General features: G+C 47.1%; 2 protein-coding genes across 4 annotated transcripts in view; both read left to right on the top strand.

The window, feature by feature from the left end:
• The window catches only part of LOC149340302 (juvenile hormone acid O-methyltransferase-like), a 71,353-nt gene that overhangs the window by 33,430 nt on the left and 14,144 nt on the right, over positions 1-23,779 (top strand). For 2 of the 3 annotated variants that reach the window (XM_089549047.1, XM_089549046.1), the window contains exons 3-4: positions 5,712-5,868; positions 11,659-12,195. In XM_089549047.1, coding sequence (XP_089405173.1) covers positions 5,712-5,868; positions 11,659-11,825 — 324 coding nt within the window. In that variant the 3' untranslated portion in view covers positions 11,826-12,195. Of the gene's footprint in view, positions 1-5,711; positions 5,869-11,658; positions 12,196-23,779 lie in introns of those variants that run through there. The other variant, XM_089549048.1, reaches the window with a different exon arrangement.
• LOC149340303 (endothelin-converting enzyme 1-like) overlaps positions 19,514-23,779 on the top strand; it is a 37,492-nt gene continuing 33,226 nt past the window's right edge. Inside the window, exons 1-2 of the mRNA XM_089551102.1 lie at positions 19,514-19,657; positions 20,289-20,519. The gene's annotated coding sequence lies outside the window, so the exon portion shown is untranslated. The remainder of the gene's footprint in view (positions 19,658-20,288; positions 20,520-23,779) is intronic.

The following is a 23,779-nucleotide window of genomic DNA, read 5'->3' on the forward strand; positions in this document are numbered from 1 at the left end:
TATATAACAGCAACCAATTAAGGAGACACCTAATTAGTTATAAATTGAACATTTGAATAGAGATAGCACTGCGGTGATGGCTTATTACCTCTGAAGTCTCTTAAGGCTTAAGTCTCTTTCCCCAGTTCCCTTTGTTTGATATATTGAAAGGTGTAGTTATTTTATCACTTGAGGCGACGGAAGACGCGATGTAGAGTTCTGTTTTTAGCCTTTTTTAGGAGCTCATAAAATTGCATATAGATATCGGCTTTTTGCGTATTTTGAAGTACCAAAACTGATGTACAAGTATGAGCACAGACATTACAGAAAAGCTTCTCACAGATGTTTGTAGTCATCACTAATTACGACAGAAATTTACTGTACCCAGACTTTCGCAACGGAGGTACGTACTCGTCACCTGCTTACCGTCCGGCGTTTGCCTCCAGTCCTCCTCGTCGCCCATCGTACGGGGACTTCTCCCAAGACGCTCCGCACTCGTCGTACGCTTACCGCCCACCGTTTGCTGACCCTACCAATTATCGTCCCTCCTATTCCTCTACCTCTCCGGACCGCTCCTCGACCGACAGGCCGTCGCGCCGCCGCTCCCCATCGCCTTTCCGCCGCTCGTCGTCGCCTCTACGTCCACCATCCTCCCAGACAACTGGCCACACGGAAAACTAAATTGTGCAGTTTCCGGAGGTAAAACTGCACCGCACGCCGCCCTCTCAATTCCTCCTGCACAGCCATCGAACATGTTAACCGTTGACATTGAAGGCACTGTAGTGGAAGCATTGATCGATACGGGCGCCGCCATTTCTGTAATTAGTTCTGATTTATGTTCTCGTCTTCGCAAGGTGCGCACCCCTTACAGTGGTCCTTCTCTCCGTGCTGCCAATGATGAATCAATGCGTCCTTCCGGATTGTGTACGGCACGAGTCACTATCGACGGCATCCTGCACTACATAGTATTTGCTGTGCTTCCCTCCTGTGCTTATCCCCTCATCCTCGGCTGGGACTTCCTCCACTCTGCGCAAGCTGTAATTACCTGCTGTCCCCCCACTCTACAGGCTTCTGGATCCGACCTTTCAGCCGTTTCTGTCCTGCCTTCTCATCATCTGGTTACCACCGCTGATCATGTACTTTACCCCGGCTGCGAAGATGTCCTCTCTGTTGCTTCTGCCCACGTCAACGCTGGGGACGTTTTCGTCACACCCCGTGTTCTCTCAAGGGGCATCTTTCTCGTCGCGTCCCTGCTCCGCTTCACCAATGGGTCTTCACTACTGACTGCCTTCAACACTACGCCGGAACCCATTCTTCTGCGTCAAGGCACAGCCATCGCTTCTGTGGATACCACTCAACCTGTGGCCGTTCTTTCCTCTGCCCCATCAAGCTTCGCTCTTTCGACCCCTGCCTCTGCCTCTGCATCTATTTCAGCTGCTATCAGCCCCGGTCTCACCCCGACTCAAAAAGATGAATTGCTTGCCGTCTTGACCAAGCATGCCGCTTCCTTCGATACCCAGGCAACAACCTTGAGCCAAACCACCGCAGCTAAGCATCGCATCTACACAGATGGTTCGGGCATCATTCGCCGTCGCCCGTATCGTGTGTCTTCTAGTGAGCGCAAGGTTATTCAAGATCACGTAGCCGACATGCTCAAGCGCCACATCATACGCCCTTCTTCGAGTCCTTGGTCTTCGCCTGTTGTGCTCGTTCAAAAGAAGGATGGCTCAGTACGCTTTTGTGTTGACTATCGCGCCCTTAACAAGATCACTAGAAAAGATGTTTATCCGCTTCCTCGGATTGATGACGCCCTCGACTGTCTTCAAGGTGCACAATTTTTCTCTAGTCTCGACCTAAGATCCGGATACTGGCAAATACCAATGCATGAGGCCGACAAGGAAAAAACTGCTTTCGCCACTCCCGACGGATTATACGAATTCAACGTTATGCCGTTCGGCCTATGCAATGCTCCGGCCACGTTCGAGCGCATGATCGACACCGTTCTCCGAGGCCTGAAGTGGAAAACGTGCCTATGCTACCTCGACGACATAGTCATTTTTTCTTCGACTTTTTCTGAACACCTTGTTCGTCTCGATGAAGTATTAAGCGCACTTTCTGAGGCCGGCCTACAGTTAAACACCAAGAAATGTTGCTTTGCTTCCACTTCTATCAAGGTACTCGGTCACGTCGTTAGCCAGAAGGGTGTAAAGCCTGATCCCGACAAAGTGGCTGCAGTTTTGCATTTTCCTCGCCCATCGCGCGTCAAAGACCTGCGCAGTTTTCTGGGGCTAGCGTCATACTTCCGGCGCTTCATACGCAACTTTGCCTCTATTGCGGCCCCTTTGCATAAGCTCCTCTGCGCTGACCAGCCGTTTGTTTGGTCTGAGGCCTGTGAGGTCGCTTTTACTACCTTAAAGAAGGCTCTCACATCTGATCCGATACTGGCACATTTCGACGACAATGCTCCAACGATTTTACACACGGACGCCAGTGGACACGGCATTGGTGCAGTTCTTCTGCAGCGGCAGCACTCTTCGTGCGAGCAAGTCATCGCCTACGCCAGTCGTACACTGACTGCAGCGGAGCAGAACTACACGATAACTGAGCAAGAGTGCCTAGCTGTTGTCTGGGCCATTCAGAAATTTCGCCCTTATTTGTACGGCCGCCAGTTCACAGTTGTCACTGACCATCATGCCCTGTGCTGGTTGTCCTCACAGAAAAACTTGTCCGGCCGCCTCGGCCGCTGGATTCTCCGTCTCCAGGAATATGACTTTACCGTCACCTATAAATCGGGCAAGAAACACCAGGACGCCGATGCGCTATCTCGTTGTCCCCTCGCCCAAACCCAACCTCCGCATCCGCAACCCGTGTCCTCCGCATCCTCAAACTGCCAAACTACCCCTTCGACGGCTATTTCAACCTTGACCGCCGCACCCATTGACTTGATGCCAGCTCCCAGTCTTGGCGATCTCGCCTCAGCGCAGCGGGCCGACCCTTACTGCCGGACTCTTATCGACCGTCTGAGCGGTGCTACGCGGCCACCGAATGCCCGCCTACGTCGCCAACTTAACTCTTTCAAGCTAGTCGACAACATCCTTCTTTGGCACAATTACAGCCCCTTCGGTGACTCATGGGTGCCTGTCGTACCCCGTTCTCTTCGCCGAGAAGTTTTGCAGGCCTTTCATGATGACCCCCCGGCTGGCCACTTAGGCTTTCAGAAAACTTATGACCGCATCAAGCGCCGTTTCTTTTGGCCTGGCCTCTCACCCGCTGTTGGAAAATATATTGCGTCTTGCATCTCTTGCCAACGTCGTAAACGGAGCACGTCTGCCCCTGCGGGCCTTCTACAGCCTCTCCCCTGTCCTTTCTCCCCTTTTGAAGTCGTTGGGATTGACCTCTACGGTCCCTTACCATTAACACCAACGGGCAACCGTTGGATCGTCACTGCCATCGACCACTTAACTAGATACGCTGAAACGGCCCCTGTTCCTTCCGGCTCTGCTTCAGAGATCGCCCACTTCTTCCTGAACGCCATCCTTCTGCGCCATGGAGCTCCTCGTGTCCTTATTAGTGACCGCGGCAAGTCCTTCCTCTCCAGCATCCTTGCCGAAGTTCTTCACGCCTCCAGAACCGTGCACAAAACCTCTTCAGCTTATCACCCTCAGACCAATGGGCTCACAGAGCGCTTTCATCGCACGCTGTCCGATATGCTAGCCACCTACATCCAGCCCGACCACACCAACTGGGACACCATGCTTCCCTTCGTTACCTTTGCATACAATAGTGCCGTGCAAAGAACCACCAACTTCTCCCCATTCTTCCTTGTGTATGGACGTCAACCTACCTTCACCCTCGAAGCGTCTTTCTTCTCCGCCCCCTCAACCTCTTCCAGACTCTCTCACGAACAGTTTACTTCTCGTCTTACCTACTGCCGTGCCATTGCCCGCCTGAATACCGACGCCTCCCAAGCCTCCCGGAAAAACACCTATGATCTCTCCCACCGTGCCATATTTTTTCACCCTGGTGATGAGGTACTGCTGTGGACTCCAGTGCGTACCCCGGGATTGTGTGAAAAATTTTTGAGCCGTTATATTGGTCCGTATACTGTACTCGAACAAACGTCCCCGGTGAACTATCGCGTTGCCCCTGTTCATCCTGTTAATGATCGTCGTTGCCGAGGTGCCGAGATTGTTCATGTTTCCCGCCTCAAACCCTTTACCCGTCGCCCTACTGTGCTCTAATCTGCGCCCGGGCCGGTCGCTTTCGTACGCGAGGGGAGAAAGTGTAAGTACAACATGCGACCTTCGTCTTCATCTGTACATAGCCATCATCATCGCTCAAAGCACAACATGCGACCTTCGTCTTCATCTGTACATATCCATCATCATCGATGATCTTCTTCTTCGAAGGGTTGGTCGCCATACTTGCGGGTGCCATTAAAGCTCGCTCCATCCTGCGCTCTGTCTCCTGTCTCACAAGATCATTTTCGTATAATTGGTGCAGTTCTTTCCACTTTTTAGAAGAGCACGAAAAAATAAAAGACGAAGGACGTCATTCATGGCCGAACGCAACTGAATGTGCTCTACGCCTAAGCGCTGAAATTTCTGTTTACGACTATATGAACAAAACTCAGTCGAGCAGACTATACACATAATATGAAAAATCACTACAAAAGTCCACGCACTACATACGGCACCTAAAGGAATAAACTTGCGCAAAGGGGTTGAAGAAGAAAATGCAAGAGACTGCCCACGTCCAACTGTACTCACGTCTCTTAAGTTTTCTTCTTCAATCCCTTTGCGCAAGTTTATTCCTTTAGTTGCTGTTATGAACCAACTCGCCCAGACGAAAGTGCTTATTACATACGGCACGTACGGGAGTAATCATGTCATAACTATCAAACATGGGAATATGTATTTCATTGTCAAGTTAAAACAAACTATAAAGAAACAAAGAATCAGTACAAATCGAACCGTTGCGACTGATAGGACCAAAAAAAAGGAGAAATTAATCTTAAATGGGCTGAAGCTGTAACATGCTTTCAGTTCGGCAGGAAAGAAACGAGTAAATGGAGAGCACTCAGGGAATTAAACACCCGACGTCTGAACTTTATTAAACGCGAATATGGCAAAGAAAATTTGTTTCTCGGCACCTATGGCGCATTTCTCTATATTCAGTAACACAATGTATAACTGGCACGCTCACAATTACGTTCTGTACATTTATTCGAAGATGGGTGCAACAACCCTTATAAAAATGGTCTATAGACAGTCTATAGACTCTATTGCCTTCCTATAGATACTTTTGTCTATTCAAAGTCTATAGACTGTCTAGAGTCAAACGTCTACTAAATGTGTATAGCTTTAAATCTATAGATTGTCTGTAGACTGTCTAGTGCATTTCTATTGCCTATATACTGTTCTCTACAATTTTCCTAGAGAGATTTTATAGACTTTATAGACAGAAGTCTATGGAAAGTCTATAGACTGCCTAAAAGATTTTTTGTAAGGGGTCGACAGCTATGAAATTAAGTGCTAGGTATTCGTAAACTCGGTCTTCGTAAATATCGGTTTTATAAACTCTCGACCGCGGCTACATATAACCTCTTCCGCTTGAAGATGATTAATGATGAGCGAAAATTATCTCTAGCAAGCATGAAGCATCTTAGCTCGCATTATTGTTTTCATTCACGTTTCCTGGTGTGTTCGCTTCCTGTCCTTGGCGTCTGGCAGATTCTGAGGCGTGCCATGCCAGTCTTCTCTGAGCCGAACGGCCCGGCCAGCTGCCGAAAGCGCCTCGCTGACCTGGTCAGCACTACAGGACTTGTGTCACTGTCGTGTGAGCTCGTGCGTATCAAGATCGAAAGTGCGAGCATCGACGACGCTGTGCGTGAGTATGCGATTAATTCAGCTACTTATAACGCTGCGTTTACTTTAGCTTCATCTCTCTGTCCAGCCGACGCGGTAGCTCAGTGGTTATTTTGTTCGGCCGCTGATCCGAAAGACGCGGGTTCGATCCCGGCCGTGGCGGTCATATTTCAATGGTGGCAAAATTCTAGAGGCCCGTGTACTGTGCGACATCAGTGCATGTCAAAGAACCCCAGATGGTCGAACTTTTACGCAGCCTTCCACTGCGGCATCCCTCGCAGCCTGAGTCGCTTTGGGGTAATAACCCCCATAAACCAAACCAAACCATTTGCATCTTTGGAAAAATGCCTACTTTCGTGTGAGGTCTGATTGCGGCGTTGCCGATTGCTGCTAATAATGGTTTGACACAAAGCCTGATGCAGTGTCAGCATGAAGTTTGAAGAAGTAAACGGCAAAGTGCAAAGGTGGGACCAGCGAACAGACGCAGGACAAGAACAAGGAGGCACACACAAAACACGGCTGGAATACAACTGATTTATTCTGAGGAAATGAGCCACATTTATACATACTCCCTGCGCAAGCGCACACTTTGTACAAGGTGAGGGAAAGCTTTATGAAGATAAAAATAGAAACTCCTTTTCAGTGATTATGATTGAAGGGTCATTTACACTTATCTGCTTATTTTCAATGCGTCTGTTTCGCAGGTTCCACCTTTGCACATTATGAACCAACTAGCCCAGCAATTTACTCTATTGAAGTAAACGGCTTTCGTAAAGACATCGCTTGCTGCAGAGAAAATGACAAACTTTCCAAGTTCTTTGCTTGAAGGTACCGCCCTCTAGCCGAGACTGCATAGATCTTGGTTACTTGATAGTATGGCTTATGCGCTTTGAAGTAGTGGTGGAAAAAAAAAAATCAATGCCATCTGATGACAAGTTCATAAATTTGCTGAGAAATTCAGCCGTTTTCATCAGGTAAAATTTTTCTTTTTTTTTTTCAAAAGTCATTTGACCAACGTTCATAACATAAGAGTAGCGCAAAACCAGGACGACGGCCAAAAGGGGACAGAACACACACCAACAACAACAGCGCCTGTGTTGTTGGTGTGTGTTCTCTCCCCTTTTGTCCGTCGTCCTGGTTTTGCGCTACTCTTATGTTATGGATTAATACCGACTTGCCTAAATTTCCACCCTGGTGGACCAAGGTTGTTAGCAGACCGACTTTTTACTCACTTTGAATTGGGACTGCTATTTCACTGAAGTATAACAGCCTAGTCCAATTTCTTCGAAAAAGTGGAGGGGACTTTTACGCTTTTCTTTAAGGGTATGACGCGATACATTCATCGATCACTGGGAGTCATCATACCATTCCTGACGCAGTGATACAGCGGTTAAGCGGTGCTGTTTCAAACACAGGCACCGCAATTGGGCTTGTGAGACTCAGCTTTCTCTTCCCAAGCAGCCTCTCGTGACCAATCATTCACTTAACTGCCACCTGCTACGGTGGGCAAGTTGTGATCACGTCACAAATCCACGTGACCTATTTAGCGGGCATTACATTTCATATGAATGCTCCGGCCGCTCAAGCTCAGAGGCTTCAAACGGTCGCCGACGCCGGACAATTTTTTCCGACATCAGGGTACCAACGCTCGCGCTTTAAAAGTGCGCACACGGCCCCAAAACGAGACCAGAAGTATTATAGCTCTTTGAGGCCAAATTAAACTCAGAAGACCATTTATAACGCACAGGCATCATTTTTTTTTTTCGATGAACTGACCTCTACTAATTACCGTCTGCACAGTCTATCCAAAGATTGCACAACCTGCCCTCTCCTGCACGGAACACAACCAAGGCTAATGCGGGAAATTTGCACTCTGTTAGAGATGTTTAGTGTAATAAGTCTGTGAATGTGAAAAACTGACTTTCGATGCATCTCCTCCATTCGAATCATCGCACATATTCTCTTCCTATTTAAAATGCTACAAAACGAAAAGCTATAGACCCAGTGCATGAAATCTAAAGTGATCAGAAAAGCAGCCATTATTTTTTGGGGAACACTGTAGCTGCTCTGCCCATTCATCTTTTCCTTTCGTCGTGACCTTTCTCGGCTCTCTGAAATCTATCTGGAGTGGATTCCGGCTGAGACAGTCCTTCTCAAGATATTGTCAGGTTCATCGTGGGGCTAAATGGGGAAGACCCTGGGAAATATCCTAAGTCCTCTTCTTCCGCGGCCCCGGCAAATTCATGCTACCTGATGTTTTGCCCAGGGATACAATGGGTCTAAGTTCTCCCCTGGCCTAGTCCTGGGCTTCTCTGGGGTGAAATGCTTGCAAAATTAGTCTATGAAACCACCCTGCGTAAACGAAAAGGAGCCACAATAGGTTTTACCGTGCAACGTAGATTTCTGACCGTCGAGGAGAAAAGCAAGCCAGTGACCTTTTTCCAAGCCCTTCACCCCTGAACAACCAAACACCGGGGCGGAGATCTTGCACATGTTACAAATCCGGTCGGCACCCGGCAGCACTGGGGATGAACCGAGCACTGCCTTAATGCGAGGAGGATGTTGTGACGTAGTAAATAGAGCATCGGCCTCTCATTCAGGGGGTGGCGAGTTCGATTCCCAGTGCCAGCGGTTATCCACCGGTTTTCTAATAGGTACAAGATTTCCCCGGTCCGGTACTCTTTTCTTCGGGAGTTAAATGCTCGGAAAAGGGGCCTTTGGCCCACCACCCTCCTCAACGGATCACGGATTCCCGCATGGCCGAAAGCCTCCTTCTGCGGTAAAGGCCATTGGGGTCCTTTTTCATAAGAGGTGCTCGCTCAAGCTCAGAGTCACGGGATTTGAAGGCGCAAGCTCATTTCCCAAACTATCTACTCTGGAAAGACGAGCACCAGCTGGGAGTATAAGCTATTATCTTTTTAAAGAAACCGGTAGATACCCGGCCGGCAGTGGAGTCTCACGTTTCTCAGCGCTATATGCTCGTATGAGGGCTTGGACGCTTTCATATTCATCTTTTAAAATTAGGCTTGGCGAGCTATCACAACAAAAAATGGGACACATTTTGTGTGAAGTTCTAGCAGCAAATTGGGCTACTTCAACTTCCTTCAAACATTTTCCTCTGTGAAAAAAAAAAAAACAGTTGAGGCTGATTCATCTATATATCTTGCACTCATGACCGTATTTGAATTATCAGGCATCTTCCTACTCCTTACTCTGATCTATTCTCTGCTCTCAGAAGATGAGAAGTTCGAGCTGGCGCAATTCATCAGGAAGTTTGTGCTTGAAGAACACTGCTCCAGCTTCTGTCCCACGGGAACTACAGAGTAGCTAAGACTTGTATTTCATGGTTACAAGCCGTAATCATCACCCCTTTCAACAATATACGTGGCTTAGGGAAAAAAATATTAAGGATTCATTGCTCTGAGAAGCTTCGGTCTGTTGTCTCACACAATGGCCGTCTTTCACTTTGCAGGCACAAAAGCTTGTGGTAGGGAGTACTATGAGCCCGGACTTGAGCCCGACAAGTGCGCCAAACGCTCGATGTTGCCTTTTTCATCCTTGTTGGCGGTGTCACACCATCTCAATTTGTTTTCAGTTCGAATGCATGCAGTTTGTTTCTGCGCGTGGGCTGTTTCTGTGACTGCAAGAAAATCGAATATTAAACTGAATTGTTTTGCTCACATTCCGAAAAGATTCGCCTCAAATGTTTTCGACTTACAAAAAAAAAAAAGAGAACTATATGACCTGTTGCACATAATTTCGTGCGTAGCGCCACCACTCGCGTTAGAGTGAAGACGAGACGGTGCTTAGCATGTGCCGACATGCTACCGGAAGATCTGAAGAGGCTGTCACTGGCCGCCCACATCTTCGTAAACTCAGTGCAGTAAGCACTCGGCACGGTGGCGAAAGCGAAGCGGAGAGCTACGGTCCAGGCGGACCAAGTGCGATAAAAGTGACCCTTAGAGATGGCAGGCTCGAGCGGCACCTCGGAGGTGTTCCTCCAGCAAGTGCGTGACGTCGAGAAACCGAGCGGTATACGCTGGGCGGCAACTTCGACGGCTTGGACACACACCGTGGGGTCATCAGGGAAGCCGCGATATTCCTGTAAAGAGTCAACTGGAAATCAGAGGGCATCGCGGTGCGGCAAATCACGGTGGCGAATGAAATGGCCAAGTTTATGGCTGACGGCAGAACGCGGATATGGCCTGGGTGAGTTGGATCTGGGCCGAATCTACCGAGGCCGCATTAACGCTGTTCTCGGTCAGGGTTTGTGGACGGCGAGGAAGATGTCCGAAGGACTTCACACCCTCTCTGTAGTCTTTAAGATTGTCGTCAGTCCGGTGTTAGCCAACAGCGCTATTGTAAAAAGCCAGACACTACACACAGCCATTGCTGTTGTTATAGAGAAAGCACTAATCCGGACTAGCAATATCGTCTCTTCCGTGATGATGATGATGATGTCCTCAAGCTTAGGTGTATGATGATGATGATTATGATGTCCTCAGGCTTAATGGCCCATACCCACGGCGGGAGGTTGGCCAGGGTACATAAGCCTAGAACTAGCGGTTCTCATCGTCGTCCTCTATGCAGCACTACCTAGCGCGACCGCTGTCCAAAGGCAGTGCCTGCTCATCGTCGTCTTCTAGGCAGCACTAATCATGCAGTTCCAACCCGAGCAATATCGCCTTTTGCGTGTCCGCTAAAAAAAAATATGAAGAAGACTTCATGTGTGGGTCTCCGTTCAGTCATTCATGGATGTAAACTCAATAAAAGCTGTTTTTTCTACCAAAATTTGCAAAAATTTTGTTGTTCCAAACCACGATTAGCGCGTACCCACGCTGTAGGATCGGCCAATCGATTCCTTCGAACACCCGCTTTATTTTGGTGTTGTGGTCCTTAGAGAATAATTGGCGCACACCTACTTCGCGGGAATGCCTCAGTTCTTCCTTACTGCTCACAAATTCCAAATATAAAAACGCCATTATCTTGGGGTCATCTAGTTTTGATAGTAATCTGATAGTAAGCCTGCGAGTGGGAGTACTAGTGCGGCGAACTAGGCCATTAATTCTGTAGTGTTTATCAGCTTGCGATTATCTTTCATGCGAAGCGCAAAAAGACGTTAAGCTACACGTTGTAGAGGCCTCTTTTCAGGCTTCGCATAGTCAACTAACTTGGTTGACGGACAACAAGTTACTCTGCTATGCAGTGAGAATTAATATATAGTAATAAAATAACGCGTAATCTGATAATGTTTTCAATTAACGTTGATGTTGGCAAATCTCAATTAATTAATCTCAATTAATCTCAATTAATTCATCTTAATTATACCAACAGGCAGAACAAAAGCCCACATACCATCTTACTACACGTGCATACTAAAAATTATTATGTTTACACTCCTGTGAATTCGTGCATGTATTTATTTTTGTTCTCGGAGGGCACATTCTGGGGAATATTTTTTTTTAGACCGTTGCGCGCACACCTGAATACTTACCAAACAAGAACACTTCTTAATGCATTTCAAACCACTCACGTTCACTGCTTTTCACTTCTATTCCTTTTGCCCTGTGATATTCTCATTTTCGCGCCCTTCTGAGCATGCACTGCCAATTAACCGTTCAATTTATTCGACGAGCCAAAACTTGATTGGCAAACTTTTTATTCCTACGGAGAGTGATTGCTACAAGTGACGAAAAGAAATTAAACTTTCTACTGTATTTGTCCATTACATGCATCTATTTCTTGCTTTTTTGAGATAATAGAGCGCGACTTCGATTGTCGATTTCTAAGAAAGTGCCGTTTCTATTTTCAGGCTTGTTTACGGTCGGTAATGCCGTCTATCCTAACCTGACGGAAGAAGAGAAACCTGAGCTGGCACGATTCATCAGGAAATTTATGCTGCAAGAGCGGTGCTCCAACTTCTCGTCCTCGGGGATAACAGATCAGCTGAGATATGTATTCCACGGCTACAAACCATAAAGGGCCCCACGAAGTGCCTTTAAACGACCGGTGGGTTGGGCATTTGCAAGGCACACAGCCACTGCCTCTCAGAGGGTAGTCCTGCCGGTCGGTTGATATGTTCCACTTCGTAATCGTGGATCATCCGGGGCACTTTTGTACACTCTTTTTCTACGGGGCTTCCTTTTGTATAGTTTCGTCTATGTTGTGCTTTATACTGTATGACAATAAAGCTGAATCCTATCCTCATTCTGAACAGAGGGCAGAAAAAGACGGAGCTATGTTGCCTAAGAGGGAAAGAAAAGAAAAACCAACCATAATTAGGAGCGTAATTACGTAATTACTATAATTACTCTGCTGAAAAAAAGTTCTATGATGCAATAACCTCATAGATCATTCATCATCATACAATCTGTATGACATATCGCACAATCTGTATGATATATCATACGAATTGTTTGATATATCATACAGATTGTATGATATGTCATACAGATTGTATGATATTCTATGATGAATGATCTATGAGGTTATTGCATCATAGAACTTTTTATCAGCAGGGTACGCCTCTAACAATAATTAGAGGCGTAAGTATTCTCTCATATAACTGGGATACTGGAAATGGTTAGCACAAGCCACAAGCGAACACGACAATGGCGACCAATGGCGACCAATGGCGACGCAAGACAACTCGGTGGTAACGACATTTTTAAAAGGAGAATTTAATAGCTCCAGCCGTTTGTCAAACTAATCGGGGCACACTCTCTGCTGATAAGTAAGGTTAACAGCCAGAATCAGAATTTTTTATTAGTCAATCATTTGAGCAGTCTACAATGATATGCAGGAGGAGGTCGAATGACTGAAAGGGGACCTCCTGTTCATAATAACATTAAGTTAAGTAAATTAAGCGCAGCATTTTAAGAATGAAAGATGGTACCAAATTAAGACACAATACAAACATTTGTAGACAAAGAACGCAAACTAAGGAACACTGACTACAAAGAAAAAGAAAAAAAAATACCGACGATTACGTCACTTCCTAATGCGAAATTTGAGCGCAGCAAATAAGCTGTTTCACCTTTTCGATAGTGAGTCAACCCCAGCTGCGGAGTTGGTTTCAGGGACAACGCCACCGATGCCTACACAAACAATATGATACCCGCGCTTCCGCAGCGCTAAGAACCAGGTCTAGCCGTGGGAAGGTGGTCACGTATTCGTCGACGTGCCGGGGCCTACGTGAAATAACCGGCGCGTCGGCAACTGAAGAGCACCCTATCCGCCACACAAGAACAGGGGGGGGGGGGGGGGGGGGGGGGGGGGACCCTTTCCTCCTCTTTCTGCATGGCGGCGACGGTGTTCTATGCAGTCACGTTATCTTGACTCTCTAGCGGCGTCAGCGGCATCCAGCGGTATCAGTCGGTCGCTGCTAGCGCTGGGGGGATGAAAGGGGGGCGGAGCTGGTTACGAGGCCGACGACAACGCCGACGACGACGCGAAACCCAGGAACGGACGCCAAAGAGCTGCGCTCTAAAAGGAAGATAAAAAATGAAAGAAACAGAAACTAATGGTCAACTGTCTGCTATCAAGAATTGTTTTAAGGTCTGTTTAAAATTAAATACCGAACGCGAGTTTTTAAAATTCAAAGGTAAGGTGTTCCATAGGGAAATCGATGAGTACTGAACAGTCTGCTTGCCATAGTTAGTACGAACTTTTGGTAGGAGGAAATTGTTGTTAGAAGCAAACCGGGTAGTGTTGGTAATTGGTTGTTGGTAACTGTTGGTAATTGGTTGTTGATGATTCTGAAGAACAATATACCTAAATGAAATTTTATGAGCTCTGAAACAGTTAGGATATTGTTCATATGGAGTAAAGATCTCGCGTTAGTAATCAACGAGCTGGATGTAATAATTCTTATAGCTTTGTTCTGGATTACCTGAGTTGATGCAAGGTGAGAGCTGTAAGTATTACCCCAGCATGTTAAGCCATAAGTGATGTGACTATGTATAAATGAGTGATATAATGCGATCAATGTGTTAAAGCTAAAGTAGGGTCGTGCTTTGACAAGAATTCGTATCCCAGGTGCCATTTTTTTATTAACATAAGTAATATGGTCATGATACTTCAGATGGTTATCGAGGTGGACACCAAGGAACGTAGCAGTGTTAGAGGGAAATATAGTTTGATTAGCGATATTAATAGACGGAATAGAGGCTCACTTTCTTTGATGGCAGCTGAATAGCATAAATTTTGTTTTAGAGGTATTAATATGAAGCATATTATCGTTACACCACCGAATAATATTTTGTAGGTCATTGTTTAGTTTAGAAATGAGACGAGCGAAGTCGTTATAGGAGCTAAATATAGTAGTATCGTCTGCATATAAAATGCGTTTTGAGGATGACAGATAATTAGGCAAGTCATTAATATATATAAGAAACAAAAGTGGGCCTAGAATGGATCCTTGAGGTACACCTATATTAGTAATTTGAGGCTTAGAAAAAATGGTCGAGATGCAAACTGTTTGACTAATATCTCGTAAGTAGCTTTTTAGCAGGATAAGCGGTGGTCCACATACACCTATTGATTCAAGTTTAGCAAAGAGAATGTTGTGGATTATTGTGTCAAAAGCTTTTGTTAAATCAATAAAAACTGATGCAGCGTGAAGCCCTTCATATATTGCATTCTTTAGTTGGTCAGTAAGTGTAATGAGGGCAAGATCTGTCGAAAAACCTTCTCGGAATCCGTACTGATGAGGGGAGAGGATGTTAAACTTATTGAGGTAGTTAGTTATACGTTTTTCAATTAATTTTTCGATAATTTTGCTGAAAAAAGGTAGTACGCATATCGCATACGCAAGCCGTTTATCTATTTGAAATTTTGCATTTTTTGAAGTAAAAAAAAAACTCTATTGAGAGGACTCACGCCACGGTCTTCTGGCTCGTCTCACATGGAAGGATCTTTAGACCTGTACCAACGCAACCTACACTGAAGCCTGTTTCCACAGTCTTCTCCAGTCGCCATATTGAAGGCATTAAAAAGTTTTAGCATAGCATATACCGTCCATCGTCAACGCTTACACTGGCCATCAGCCGCCACTGCGCAGCCGAGGTGTCATGTGCATCCGCGGCTGGCCTGCACCTGGCTCTTTGGTGGCATCGGTGTATGTATTTCGGGGAGGGGGAAAATTTATAGAAAAAATATTTTAGAGCATAAATGCCTCTTTTGCTGCCGGACAAAAATCAGCATGCCTAGAAAGAGCCATAGAATTGACTTTTCCTAAGAACAGCTGCATCTAGCCGTCCTCACATTCTAAACAAGAATTCGCCTCATACCCATCATCAACCGCCTGACTGCGCCCAGCGCAGGGCAAAGGCCACTGTATCCTCGCAAACTTCTTAATCTCATCCGTCCACCCAACTTTCTGCCGCCCCCTGCTACGCTTGTCTTCTATTGGAATCCACTCTGCTCCCCTTAAAGACCAGCGGTTATCTTGCCTTCGCATTACATGCGCTGCCCAAGCCCATTTCTTCCTCTTGATTTCGACTAGGATGTCAATAACCCGCTGCTGTTCCCTAACCCACTCCACCCGCTTCAAGTCTCTTAACGTTACAGCTAACATTTTGCTTTCCAAAGCTGGCTGCGTTGTCCTTTAACTTAAGCTTAACCCTCTTTGTTGGCCTCCACGTTTCTGCCACATAGGTGAGTACCGGTAAGATACAGCTTTTGTATACTTTTATCTTGAGGAATATTGGTACACTGCCATTCATGATCTGACAGAACCTGCCGTATGCGCTCCACCCCATTCTTATTCTTCTAGTTATCCGGACTAGCAGTCACTACCTGCCCTAAGCAGACATATTCTCTTACTACTTCCAGCCCCTCGCTACCAATTGTGAACTGATGTTCGCCTGCTGTGCTGTTGAACATTACTTTGGTTTTCTGCATGTTAATTTTTAGCCCCACCGTTCTGCTCAGCCCGTGTAACTCATTGATAGTGCTTTTCAGTTCATGTCCTGAGTGAGGCAGCTTGCTCACTATCCGGTCGGCAGGTTGTGATGAAGCCGCAAGGTCACGTGACCTGGGTGGCCCACCTGCCCCCTAGGTTGATTCTGAGCACCATTTGCCAGAGCCATGCCCACGATTTTTCGCTCAACGCTCCCATACCGCATTTTCTGGAGTACGCGGCCTTTAACTCTGTCGCGTCAAAGCAGTTCTGGCAGCGATTGCTGGATCAGATAGACTAATGGAGCAGTTCAGTGCTTTTTATGTGCTCGCAGCCCCCCCCCCCCCCCCCCCCCCTCTCCTTGGAACGATAAATGGGACCGAGCTAGAGTCTCCGAGTGCTACCGCACATTTCCTGCAGCCATACACCACCACAAATACAGACATGATATGCTCTCCTGCATTAATAAAGATGCATATGTATGTCGGAGCAGCAACTCTCATGAAAACCGTGTTGTTGTGTTTGGCCTCCTCTGAACGGGCACATGCCCTCGTAGTTTATGTGGTGATGATCTTTGTGTTTTGACGAAAGCTCCCATGGAAGCAGATGCATTGTTGTTGTTGTCCTAACATCCAATGGCACATACCTGCACTGGTGGATCGGTCGAGAATCAAGAGGCACAGCGATCTATTCACCTACACATTTAAGCCGCTATATTAAAAGAAAACTAAGAGAAATAAAAATTAAAAAAAAACTAATAAAATGCAGATGATGACGCGCGCGGAAGAGCAACACCGACAGGCCCTAATTTAAGGAGGGCATGGATAGAAAAAAAAATAACAGTTAAAAGATAAAGGGTAACATTGTAAAATATAGCAAGGCCGTTCATGAGATTTCAATAAGAAATTCTGAACCGCTGCACAGACAGACCTGTGCCTGTACGGAAGTATGGTGGCACAAAATGACAGCTACGGCGGACTGCTCATAGAAAGAGGCGGTGGAGAGAAACTTATATGCCAAGCAAATGTTGAATATGAGTGCCGCGCATCAAAAATGATGATGATGATGATGATGATGATGATGATGATGATGATGTCCTCAAGCTGAATGGACCTCGCAAAATGTATTCGATCCAGGCTATCTTCCTCTTCGTCATCTGCTGCTCTTCCTCTCATTCATCTTCCTTTTCTTTCAAGCTCACCCGGATAGTACTCTGTCTTTTAACTCTATCTGGGATTAATAAATTTCTGCCCACAGATTCAACCACACTTATGACGAACGCCTAGGTTCGCGAATGGAATCTTTCTTGCTCACTTTAGGCGGTGCGTGCGTGCCCCTTTGTCACTTTGTTGTTTGAGGCGTACCAAGTACTTAGGGCATGCAGTGACCATTGATCCGTATCATGAGAGAGAAATGACTAAAAGAATAAGACTACGGTGTAGCTCATATGGCTGCTTCTCTCAGATAAAGGTCAGTTTACCAATACCCCTAAACAAAAAGTATAGAAAAGCTGTATCTAGCCGATACTCACCCATATGTCTGTAATGGGTAGGCTAACGAAAAGGTTTCAGCTTGAGTTAAGGACAATACAGCGAGCTATGGAAAGAAAAAAAATTATAGGTATAAGGTTAAGAGACCGGGAGCGTGCAGATTGGGTGAGGGAACAAGCGCGAGATAATGGCATCATAGTCGAGAATACTGGGAAGAAATGGGCTTGGGAAGGCCATGTAAAGCGAAGGTAAGGTAACCGCTGGTCATTAAGGGTAGACTGGCGTCCAAGGGAAAGCAAATATAGTATGCGCAACAGAAAGTTCGGTCGGCGGATGAGTTGAGATGAGAAGTGGGTGTAATCAGGCTGGTGATGATGATGATGATGATGATGAAGTTTGTGCAAAGCCAATGTGAGTCATGATGAATGTACTACTCCCCCCCCTTATGTAATACCCCCTCCCAGGGGCCTTTAAGGGTCTAATAAATGATGATGATGATGATGATGAAGCAGCGACGAAGCCTAAGCACGTGTGCACGTGCGCCCGCGAGGAGTAAGAAAGAAGAAAGAAGAAGCTCGTCCAGACGTTCCCCCATCGTTCCGTTTGCAGCCCCTGCTTCGTTACTGAAGGTCTCCTGGACGTCATGGACCGCCCTAGCTCGAAGTCCCAAAGTGTGGCGGCTACCAAGATGAGCTCGAGAAACAAGAAGAGCTCTCGAGCCAAGGAATCCGGGATAAAGGGGAAACGTGACTCTGTCGCACCGGCCACCGCCGACCGCCGCAAATCCTCGGTCGCAGTTCCGCAGCCCGAATCCCGTGAGCGCCTGCCTTTCACTCATCGTTCTGCTATTCGCGGTGACCTAATTAACCTTTGGGCTGCAGCTAAGAGCGAGGCTTATGTCAGCAGGCACACCACTGTGCGTAGGAAACAAGAGGGATTATGTTCTCGAATATTTGTATCTGACGCTTGAACTGCCATATGTTCCGCGGCTTTAAAAAGCGCTTAACGTCTCGTGTCTGCAATCACAAGCATTGTAGAAAGAAACCAGATATTTCTTAAAGAAGCCCTGCTCAACAAGTACTTCGTATAACATGAGAACCCAGTGCTGTAGCTGAGTGGCTGAAGGGATCGATGTGTTTCACTTGACACTTGCGAACACGTCAGATGCTGGAGAACTTTATTTCGGTGTAACCAAATTGCAGATGCTTTGCAGCATTTAGTAACGTATTCTTATGTTGTTGTTTTTTTTTGCGCTGTGTGCGCTTAAGCCGATGATTGCCGCGGAAACTTAGTGTTGTTGGTGTTGTTTACTGGGTTTCAAGTATTTCCCACTTGAGGACTCCAGCATAGCTAAGAGGAATGCACTCCTTTAGACTGGGGTGTCTGCACTAATGAGGGCCTTGCAAAATATTTTGGCTGGCATTTGGATTTCCACTCGACATACAGTCATGGACTACAGTTTTCAGGATGCGGACTCACAAAAAGAAATTATTGGCGGCTTGCTGGCCAGCAAGCAGGTACCTGTGCCAACGGATGGTATACGCATGTCTAACGATGCATCTATACTTTTCATTCACCTACTTTGCCTGACCAGGCAGAAGTAAATGTTTTCCCGCGAATCCCTGTCCCAAAAACTTTTCTCCATGTCTGTACACTCATACACTAAAGAAAACCTGAAAGGCTTGGGCGCGATGAATGTAAAAAAAAATACTACAAAACTGCAAAACACTACAGAAGTACTTCTTCTCGTTCCTTGAACGCATATACTGAAGTAAATCCAACAAAAAAAAATTCACGGCTTGGACCTTTGCAGAAAGACTCAGAATTGAAAGCAATACCATGTAACTATTCGGTATTGTGAAGGCTATGGCGGAAACGGCACCGCCTCGTGTCGAGCGCGTGGCTTCGTGCGTTTGAGAGGGCATAATCATACATATTAGTCATTCTTACTGTCCTCATAATCCAACGCAGGACCATCCACAGAGGCTGTGGACAAAACAATCCCAACTAATGCGCCTTCCACAGCAAACGTAAATGGTGCCCCGGAATCCTTAACAGCAGTCCAAGTAAGCACCCTGGTTCATTCTAACTGCGCTTTCATCGTTTATTTCCCAGTACGTGGGATGTAACTTTCGCGTTCACACACGTATCAACATCGGTTAGTGATAGCGTAAGTGCACCTCGTAATTTTTAATCACACACGTATCAACATCGGTTAGTGATAGCGTAAGTGCGCCTCATAACTTTTAATCCATCCACTACAGCCGGCTGCGCCTCCCGGTAACCGCGCGTTCGCTTTCCGAACGCCCTCATCTACCGCACCTCCGGGCCAGGCATCAAACAACGTCGCAGGGAGCAACAACGCACCGCCCGAAGAAAAGCCGGCCGCCCCTCGAAGGCGTCAATCTCAGCTCGCCGCGGTGAGTTATTTTGAGTGGTTTAGTCAGCACCGTGAACGGAACAAAAGCCGCTATAAACGTCATGCCGACTCCATGCCATAGTAGCTCCCCCACAGTCCGACACCGTGACTCACAGCCTTAACCCCCTCCCCCGTGCCTTTCGCATCACAGCTTCCGTTCTTCTGACCTCCTGCTCTCCGCCATGCATACTTGAAGACGCTAGCTACTGACCCCAGTCACCCCTGAAGAAGGCACCGAGCCGGCTCCGAAACTTTGGATTAAATTTAAAGTTTTGGGTTGAAGATGCATTATTGATATTATTCATTTATGTCTTCAAACCCAACCAGACAGGCAAATCTGTCAAAATGTTTATATGAGAGCATAAAAGGGAGTAAGCCGTCCTCTAGCGCATGCCTTTTTATAAAACCATGTGCGCTAGAGTACAGGTTGCTCCCTTTTTACTCCGTTATGCTTAGAGCACTTTATGGGCAAATACATCGCAATATGGGCATTTCCAGGAACGCTGCCAAAGATTAATACACTCGTCAGTTTGTTCTGATCACAAAGTAAAATTTTAGACCTGTGAGGCGTAACATAGTGAACCCAACATCGAATACTCGTGGCGGGTGAAAGTGCCGCGTGTTTCGTGCAGCACGACCAGCGAATGAAGGACAGAGAACCCGCGACATCCCACGAGTGGAGTACCACGACTGGGGCTCCTCGACAAGACAGAGCGGACTCTGGCGTCTTTCCGGGACTATTCTCGACCACCGCTGTTAGTACCTTCAACACAACGGCGGCGGTAAACTCTGACCGGCGTGACTCTCGGCGACCCACCAGGCAATCATCGCAGCTACCCGCGAGCCACTTTCTGCCTGTCGTGGTGAGTCTTCTGCCTTCCCACTTGGTTCCGCAGTTTACCGAGAAAACAGGGGAAAAAATGTCGCCAGACGTTGGAGTCAATACATAGACGACAGTGGGCTCTACATTTGTTTTCGAACATTAGGAACTGTTATCATGACCGCGGCTAAACACACGCATTGCTTCCTGAAAGCGTTAATGGTACCAATAGCAAGAAGGGCAAAGTGTAAGGAAGGTTGGAGTTAAACGCGTCCTAGTAATTTTCCTTCCCGACTGGTATCTGCCCATTCTTATTCCTTTATAGAGTTGTTCGCCTTTCTATACCGGTACAAACTATACTATACGTCCAAGTAGCGATTCCGCTCAACCGACGTCCTAGCGACAACTTGCGCAAATCTGTAGGCGATTTGCTAGTACTCATAAGGTAGTGTCAGTCCGCCTACGGAGCTTCTCTCGTAAATAGAGACTAAAACATACTTTCCACCGCACTGAAGTTATTTTGGGATCCCTGCAATAGGACATGCAGAGGAGGCTGCTATTCTGATCCGGTTAGAGGATTATTTGGTTGCGCAGAAGACGCTGCGAAAACGGCTGTAAAAAGCGCCCTCTATGCTCTTTCTCGATCTTACATATGTAGCCCTGATGCCTCCTTCAGAAAGCGCGCGCTTATTTTGGTTCTGCAATTGTCAGTTTCGTTGCTCTATGGCCTGCAGCGAAATTCATGTGCTGAGAGACGTTTGAGGTTTGCACTTTGCACAAAGCTGGTACTCCCTTGTATGTGGGTCTCTATCATATATACACAATTGCTTTCTCCTCGGGAGAGGAGAAGCAGCAGTTGGGAGAGGAGGAAAGCAGCTGCGGTAAACTATAGGAGACTTTTCCCCTCCGACGGCGACGGAGGAGCGGCCGGTTCTGCTCATGCTGCATGGGGCGGGGCTTAGAGACCATTTTCGTGCACATTTAGCGAATTGCATAAGTATACCAGATCCGTTTTCGGCGAGAACATCCTTGCCAGTTGGTATTTTGATAATAGTGCAGTGGACTAGCTTTCGCGAATGGTTTGCCGTTAGGGCTTCCGTATATGGCAGGTACAAACACTGTGTTGCCGTTCAGCCACTGTCGCGTGCTCAGTCATTAAGTGAAGAAACACGTGGGGCTTCATGTTAGAATCCAAAAACGTGTATGCTTGCGCTTTGTTCACAAAGGTGCCGCCAAATTTCCCGCACGTATGCAACACCGCTTAGGCAACGGCTGCTCTTGCTCAACCAAACGATGCTGCGGCCGGCCGCAAAGCCGGCATGGCGGTTGTGACCGGATCGGCAGTGAGATGGCGCCATTTCTTCAATATGGCAGCACCCATGCGAAAATGACGCATAGACCGTAAAAAAAAAAAATGTGAGGCGAAGTTTCAGCGCGTCGCCATTCGCAAGTCAAATTTGATGGGCTGTGCGTTAAAAAACGTTCATAGGAAAACGAATAGAGACGACAGAAAAGAAGTGGAAAGTTGCGCTTCTTTCTTTTCGTCTCTATCCGTTGTCCTGTGAATGTATTTTTAGCGCACAGCCCATCAAATATGACTATGTACCAACTAGCCCGTCAGAAACCCTTACTTAAGTCGCAGGTCAAGAGAGTGTATTATGACGCTGAGCTCCAGGTGAGTGTTATATGGGGCTAAGATAACAGTCGTAAGCGCACAGAAATGTATACAATGCGGAAATTTGTAAGCAACAGGAAAGACCACTGCCGGAGCAATCGGTCACGTGGTGAAAGAACGCGTGCTGATCTAGTCCTCCTACGTGTTTTCCTCGCAAATTTGGGTCACTTGAAGAGCATGAAAGGCATTTAAGCTGAACTGCAACATGCCGCATAAAGTGAATGTGAACTTAAGGGACGTCCAAATTGCACTAGCACCTGCTCATTCCTCAGTGATGACATCAGTTTTGCTCATACGCCGAACACTGCGAGGTCTTGCAACTCCGTCTCCCACAAAAGACTAGCGTTCTTCCCAGTTACCCAACCTCTTCCCCAGTTACCACTGCTCTATTTCTCCGAGCTATGAACACGCGACTTTGAAAGTGAGTTCCTATTCCATAATATCTTCTCTTCGGAGAAGTGAAAGGAATGCATACCCATTCTTGCACGAAAGCGACGATGGCAACTGAAGGAACCCAAAAAAACAAATATGGAGTACGCAGCTTCCAATCGCCTACGTCGTTTGTGTTACTTTATTTGCTCTCGTCTCTTTCCCGCAAAGATACCAACAGTCGAGAAGGAACGAACTGCTGCGGATTGAACTAGTAATTAAAGCAGCTTCCTTTAATGCCGCTTTCAAACACTTGTCGTTCCAGGAACCTCGACAGCCAATATCCGGTGCTCCGAAGTCCCTCATGGTTGTCTCGGCGCTGGCAGTCTGCTTTTTCGCGTTCCTGCTCGTCCGAATGTACTGGACTCAGACGCCATCGAGGAAGAACGTGTGCACGACGCACGAATGCCAAGCCTACTCCCGCCACCTGCTGCAGTCCATCAACCCAGACGTGGACCCTTGCCAGAGCTTTACACGCTTCGTCTGCCACGGCTGGGAGGAGAAACACCTGTACAGCGTACGCGAGTCTCACTTCGCCAGCGTAGTCAGGAAAGTGACCGAGTCGGCGGATGTGCTGAGCAATAACTATACCATTCGGGGTCAGAACGAGGCGCAGCGAGCAGCGACGCTTTACCTCAGCTGTCACGACATACTCAGAGGAACGAGCAACCAGCTGCCGCTCGTCAAAGAAGCGCTGGCCGCAGCAGGCATCACCTGGCCAGAGGTACGCCGGGGAGAAATCAACCTCCCACACACGCTCCTGTACAGCTCCCTCAAGCTGGGCTGGGGCACAGTGCTCGACTTCTCTGTCGTGAGATACCCGCTCGAAGACGGGCTCGTCGTTAGACCCGGCGCGTCGTTTCCATTTGTTATAGACAAGACCCGAGGATTCAGCTCGAACAAGACCCGAGACGAGTATTTCCAGGAGTTAGCGCAAAGTTTTGGAGACAGTGCCAGCGCGGCAACAACGGTCAGCTACGAAGAAATAGTCTCTGTCGAAGCTGTCGCGCTGGACAAACTCATCAAGAGCTATCATACATTGAAAGTAGAGGGCAGCGCTTCATCCCTGGTGCTGGAGTTTGTGAACGCGTCTGAGTTCGGCCTCTCAGAGGAACATTGGTTTTCCGCACTCGCGAGTCTGAACGTGCGGCTCCCCAGCGGCCTCAATCTTACCAGCACGCGTCCCAACTACGTGAAGG

This window comes from Amblyomma mixtum, chromosome 6 (genome assembly GCF_055824585.1).
Source record: "Amblyomma mixtum isolate Tamu chromosome 6, ASM5582458v1, whole genome shotgun sequence".
NCBI classification, from domain to species: Eukaryota; Metazoa; Arthropoda; class Arachnida; order Ixodida; family Ixodidae; genus Amblyomma; species Amblyomma mixtum.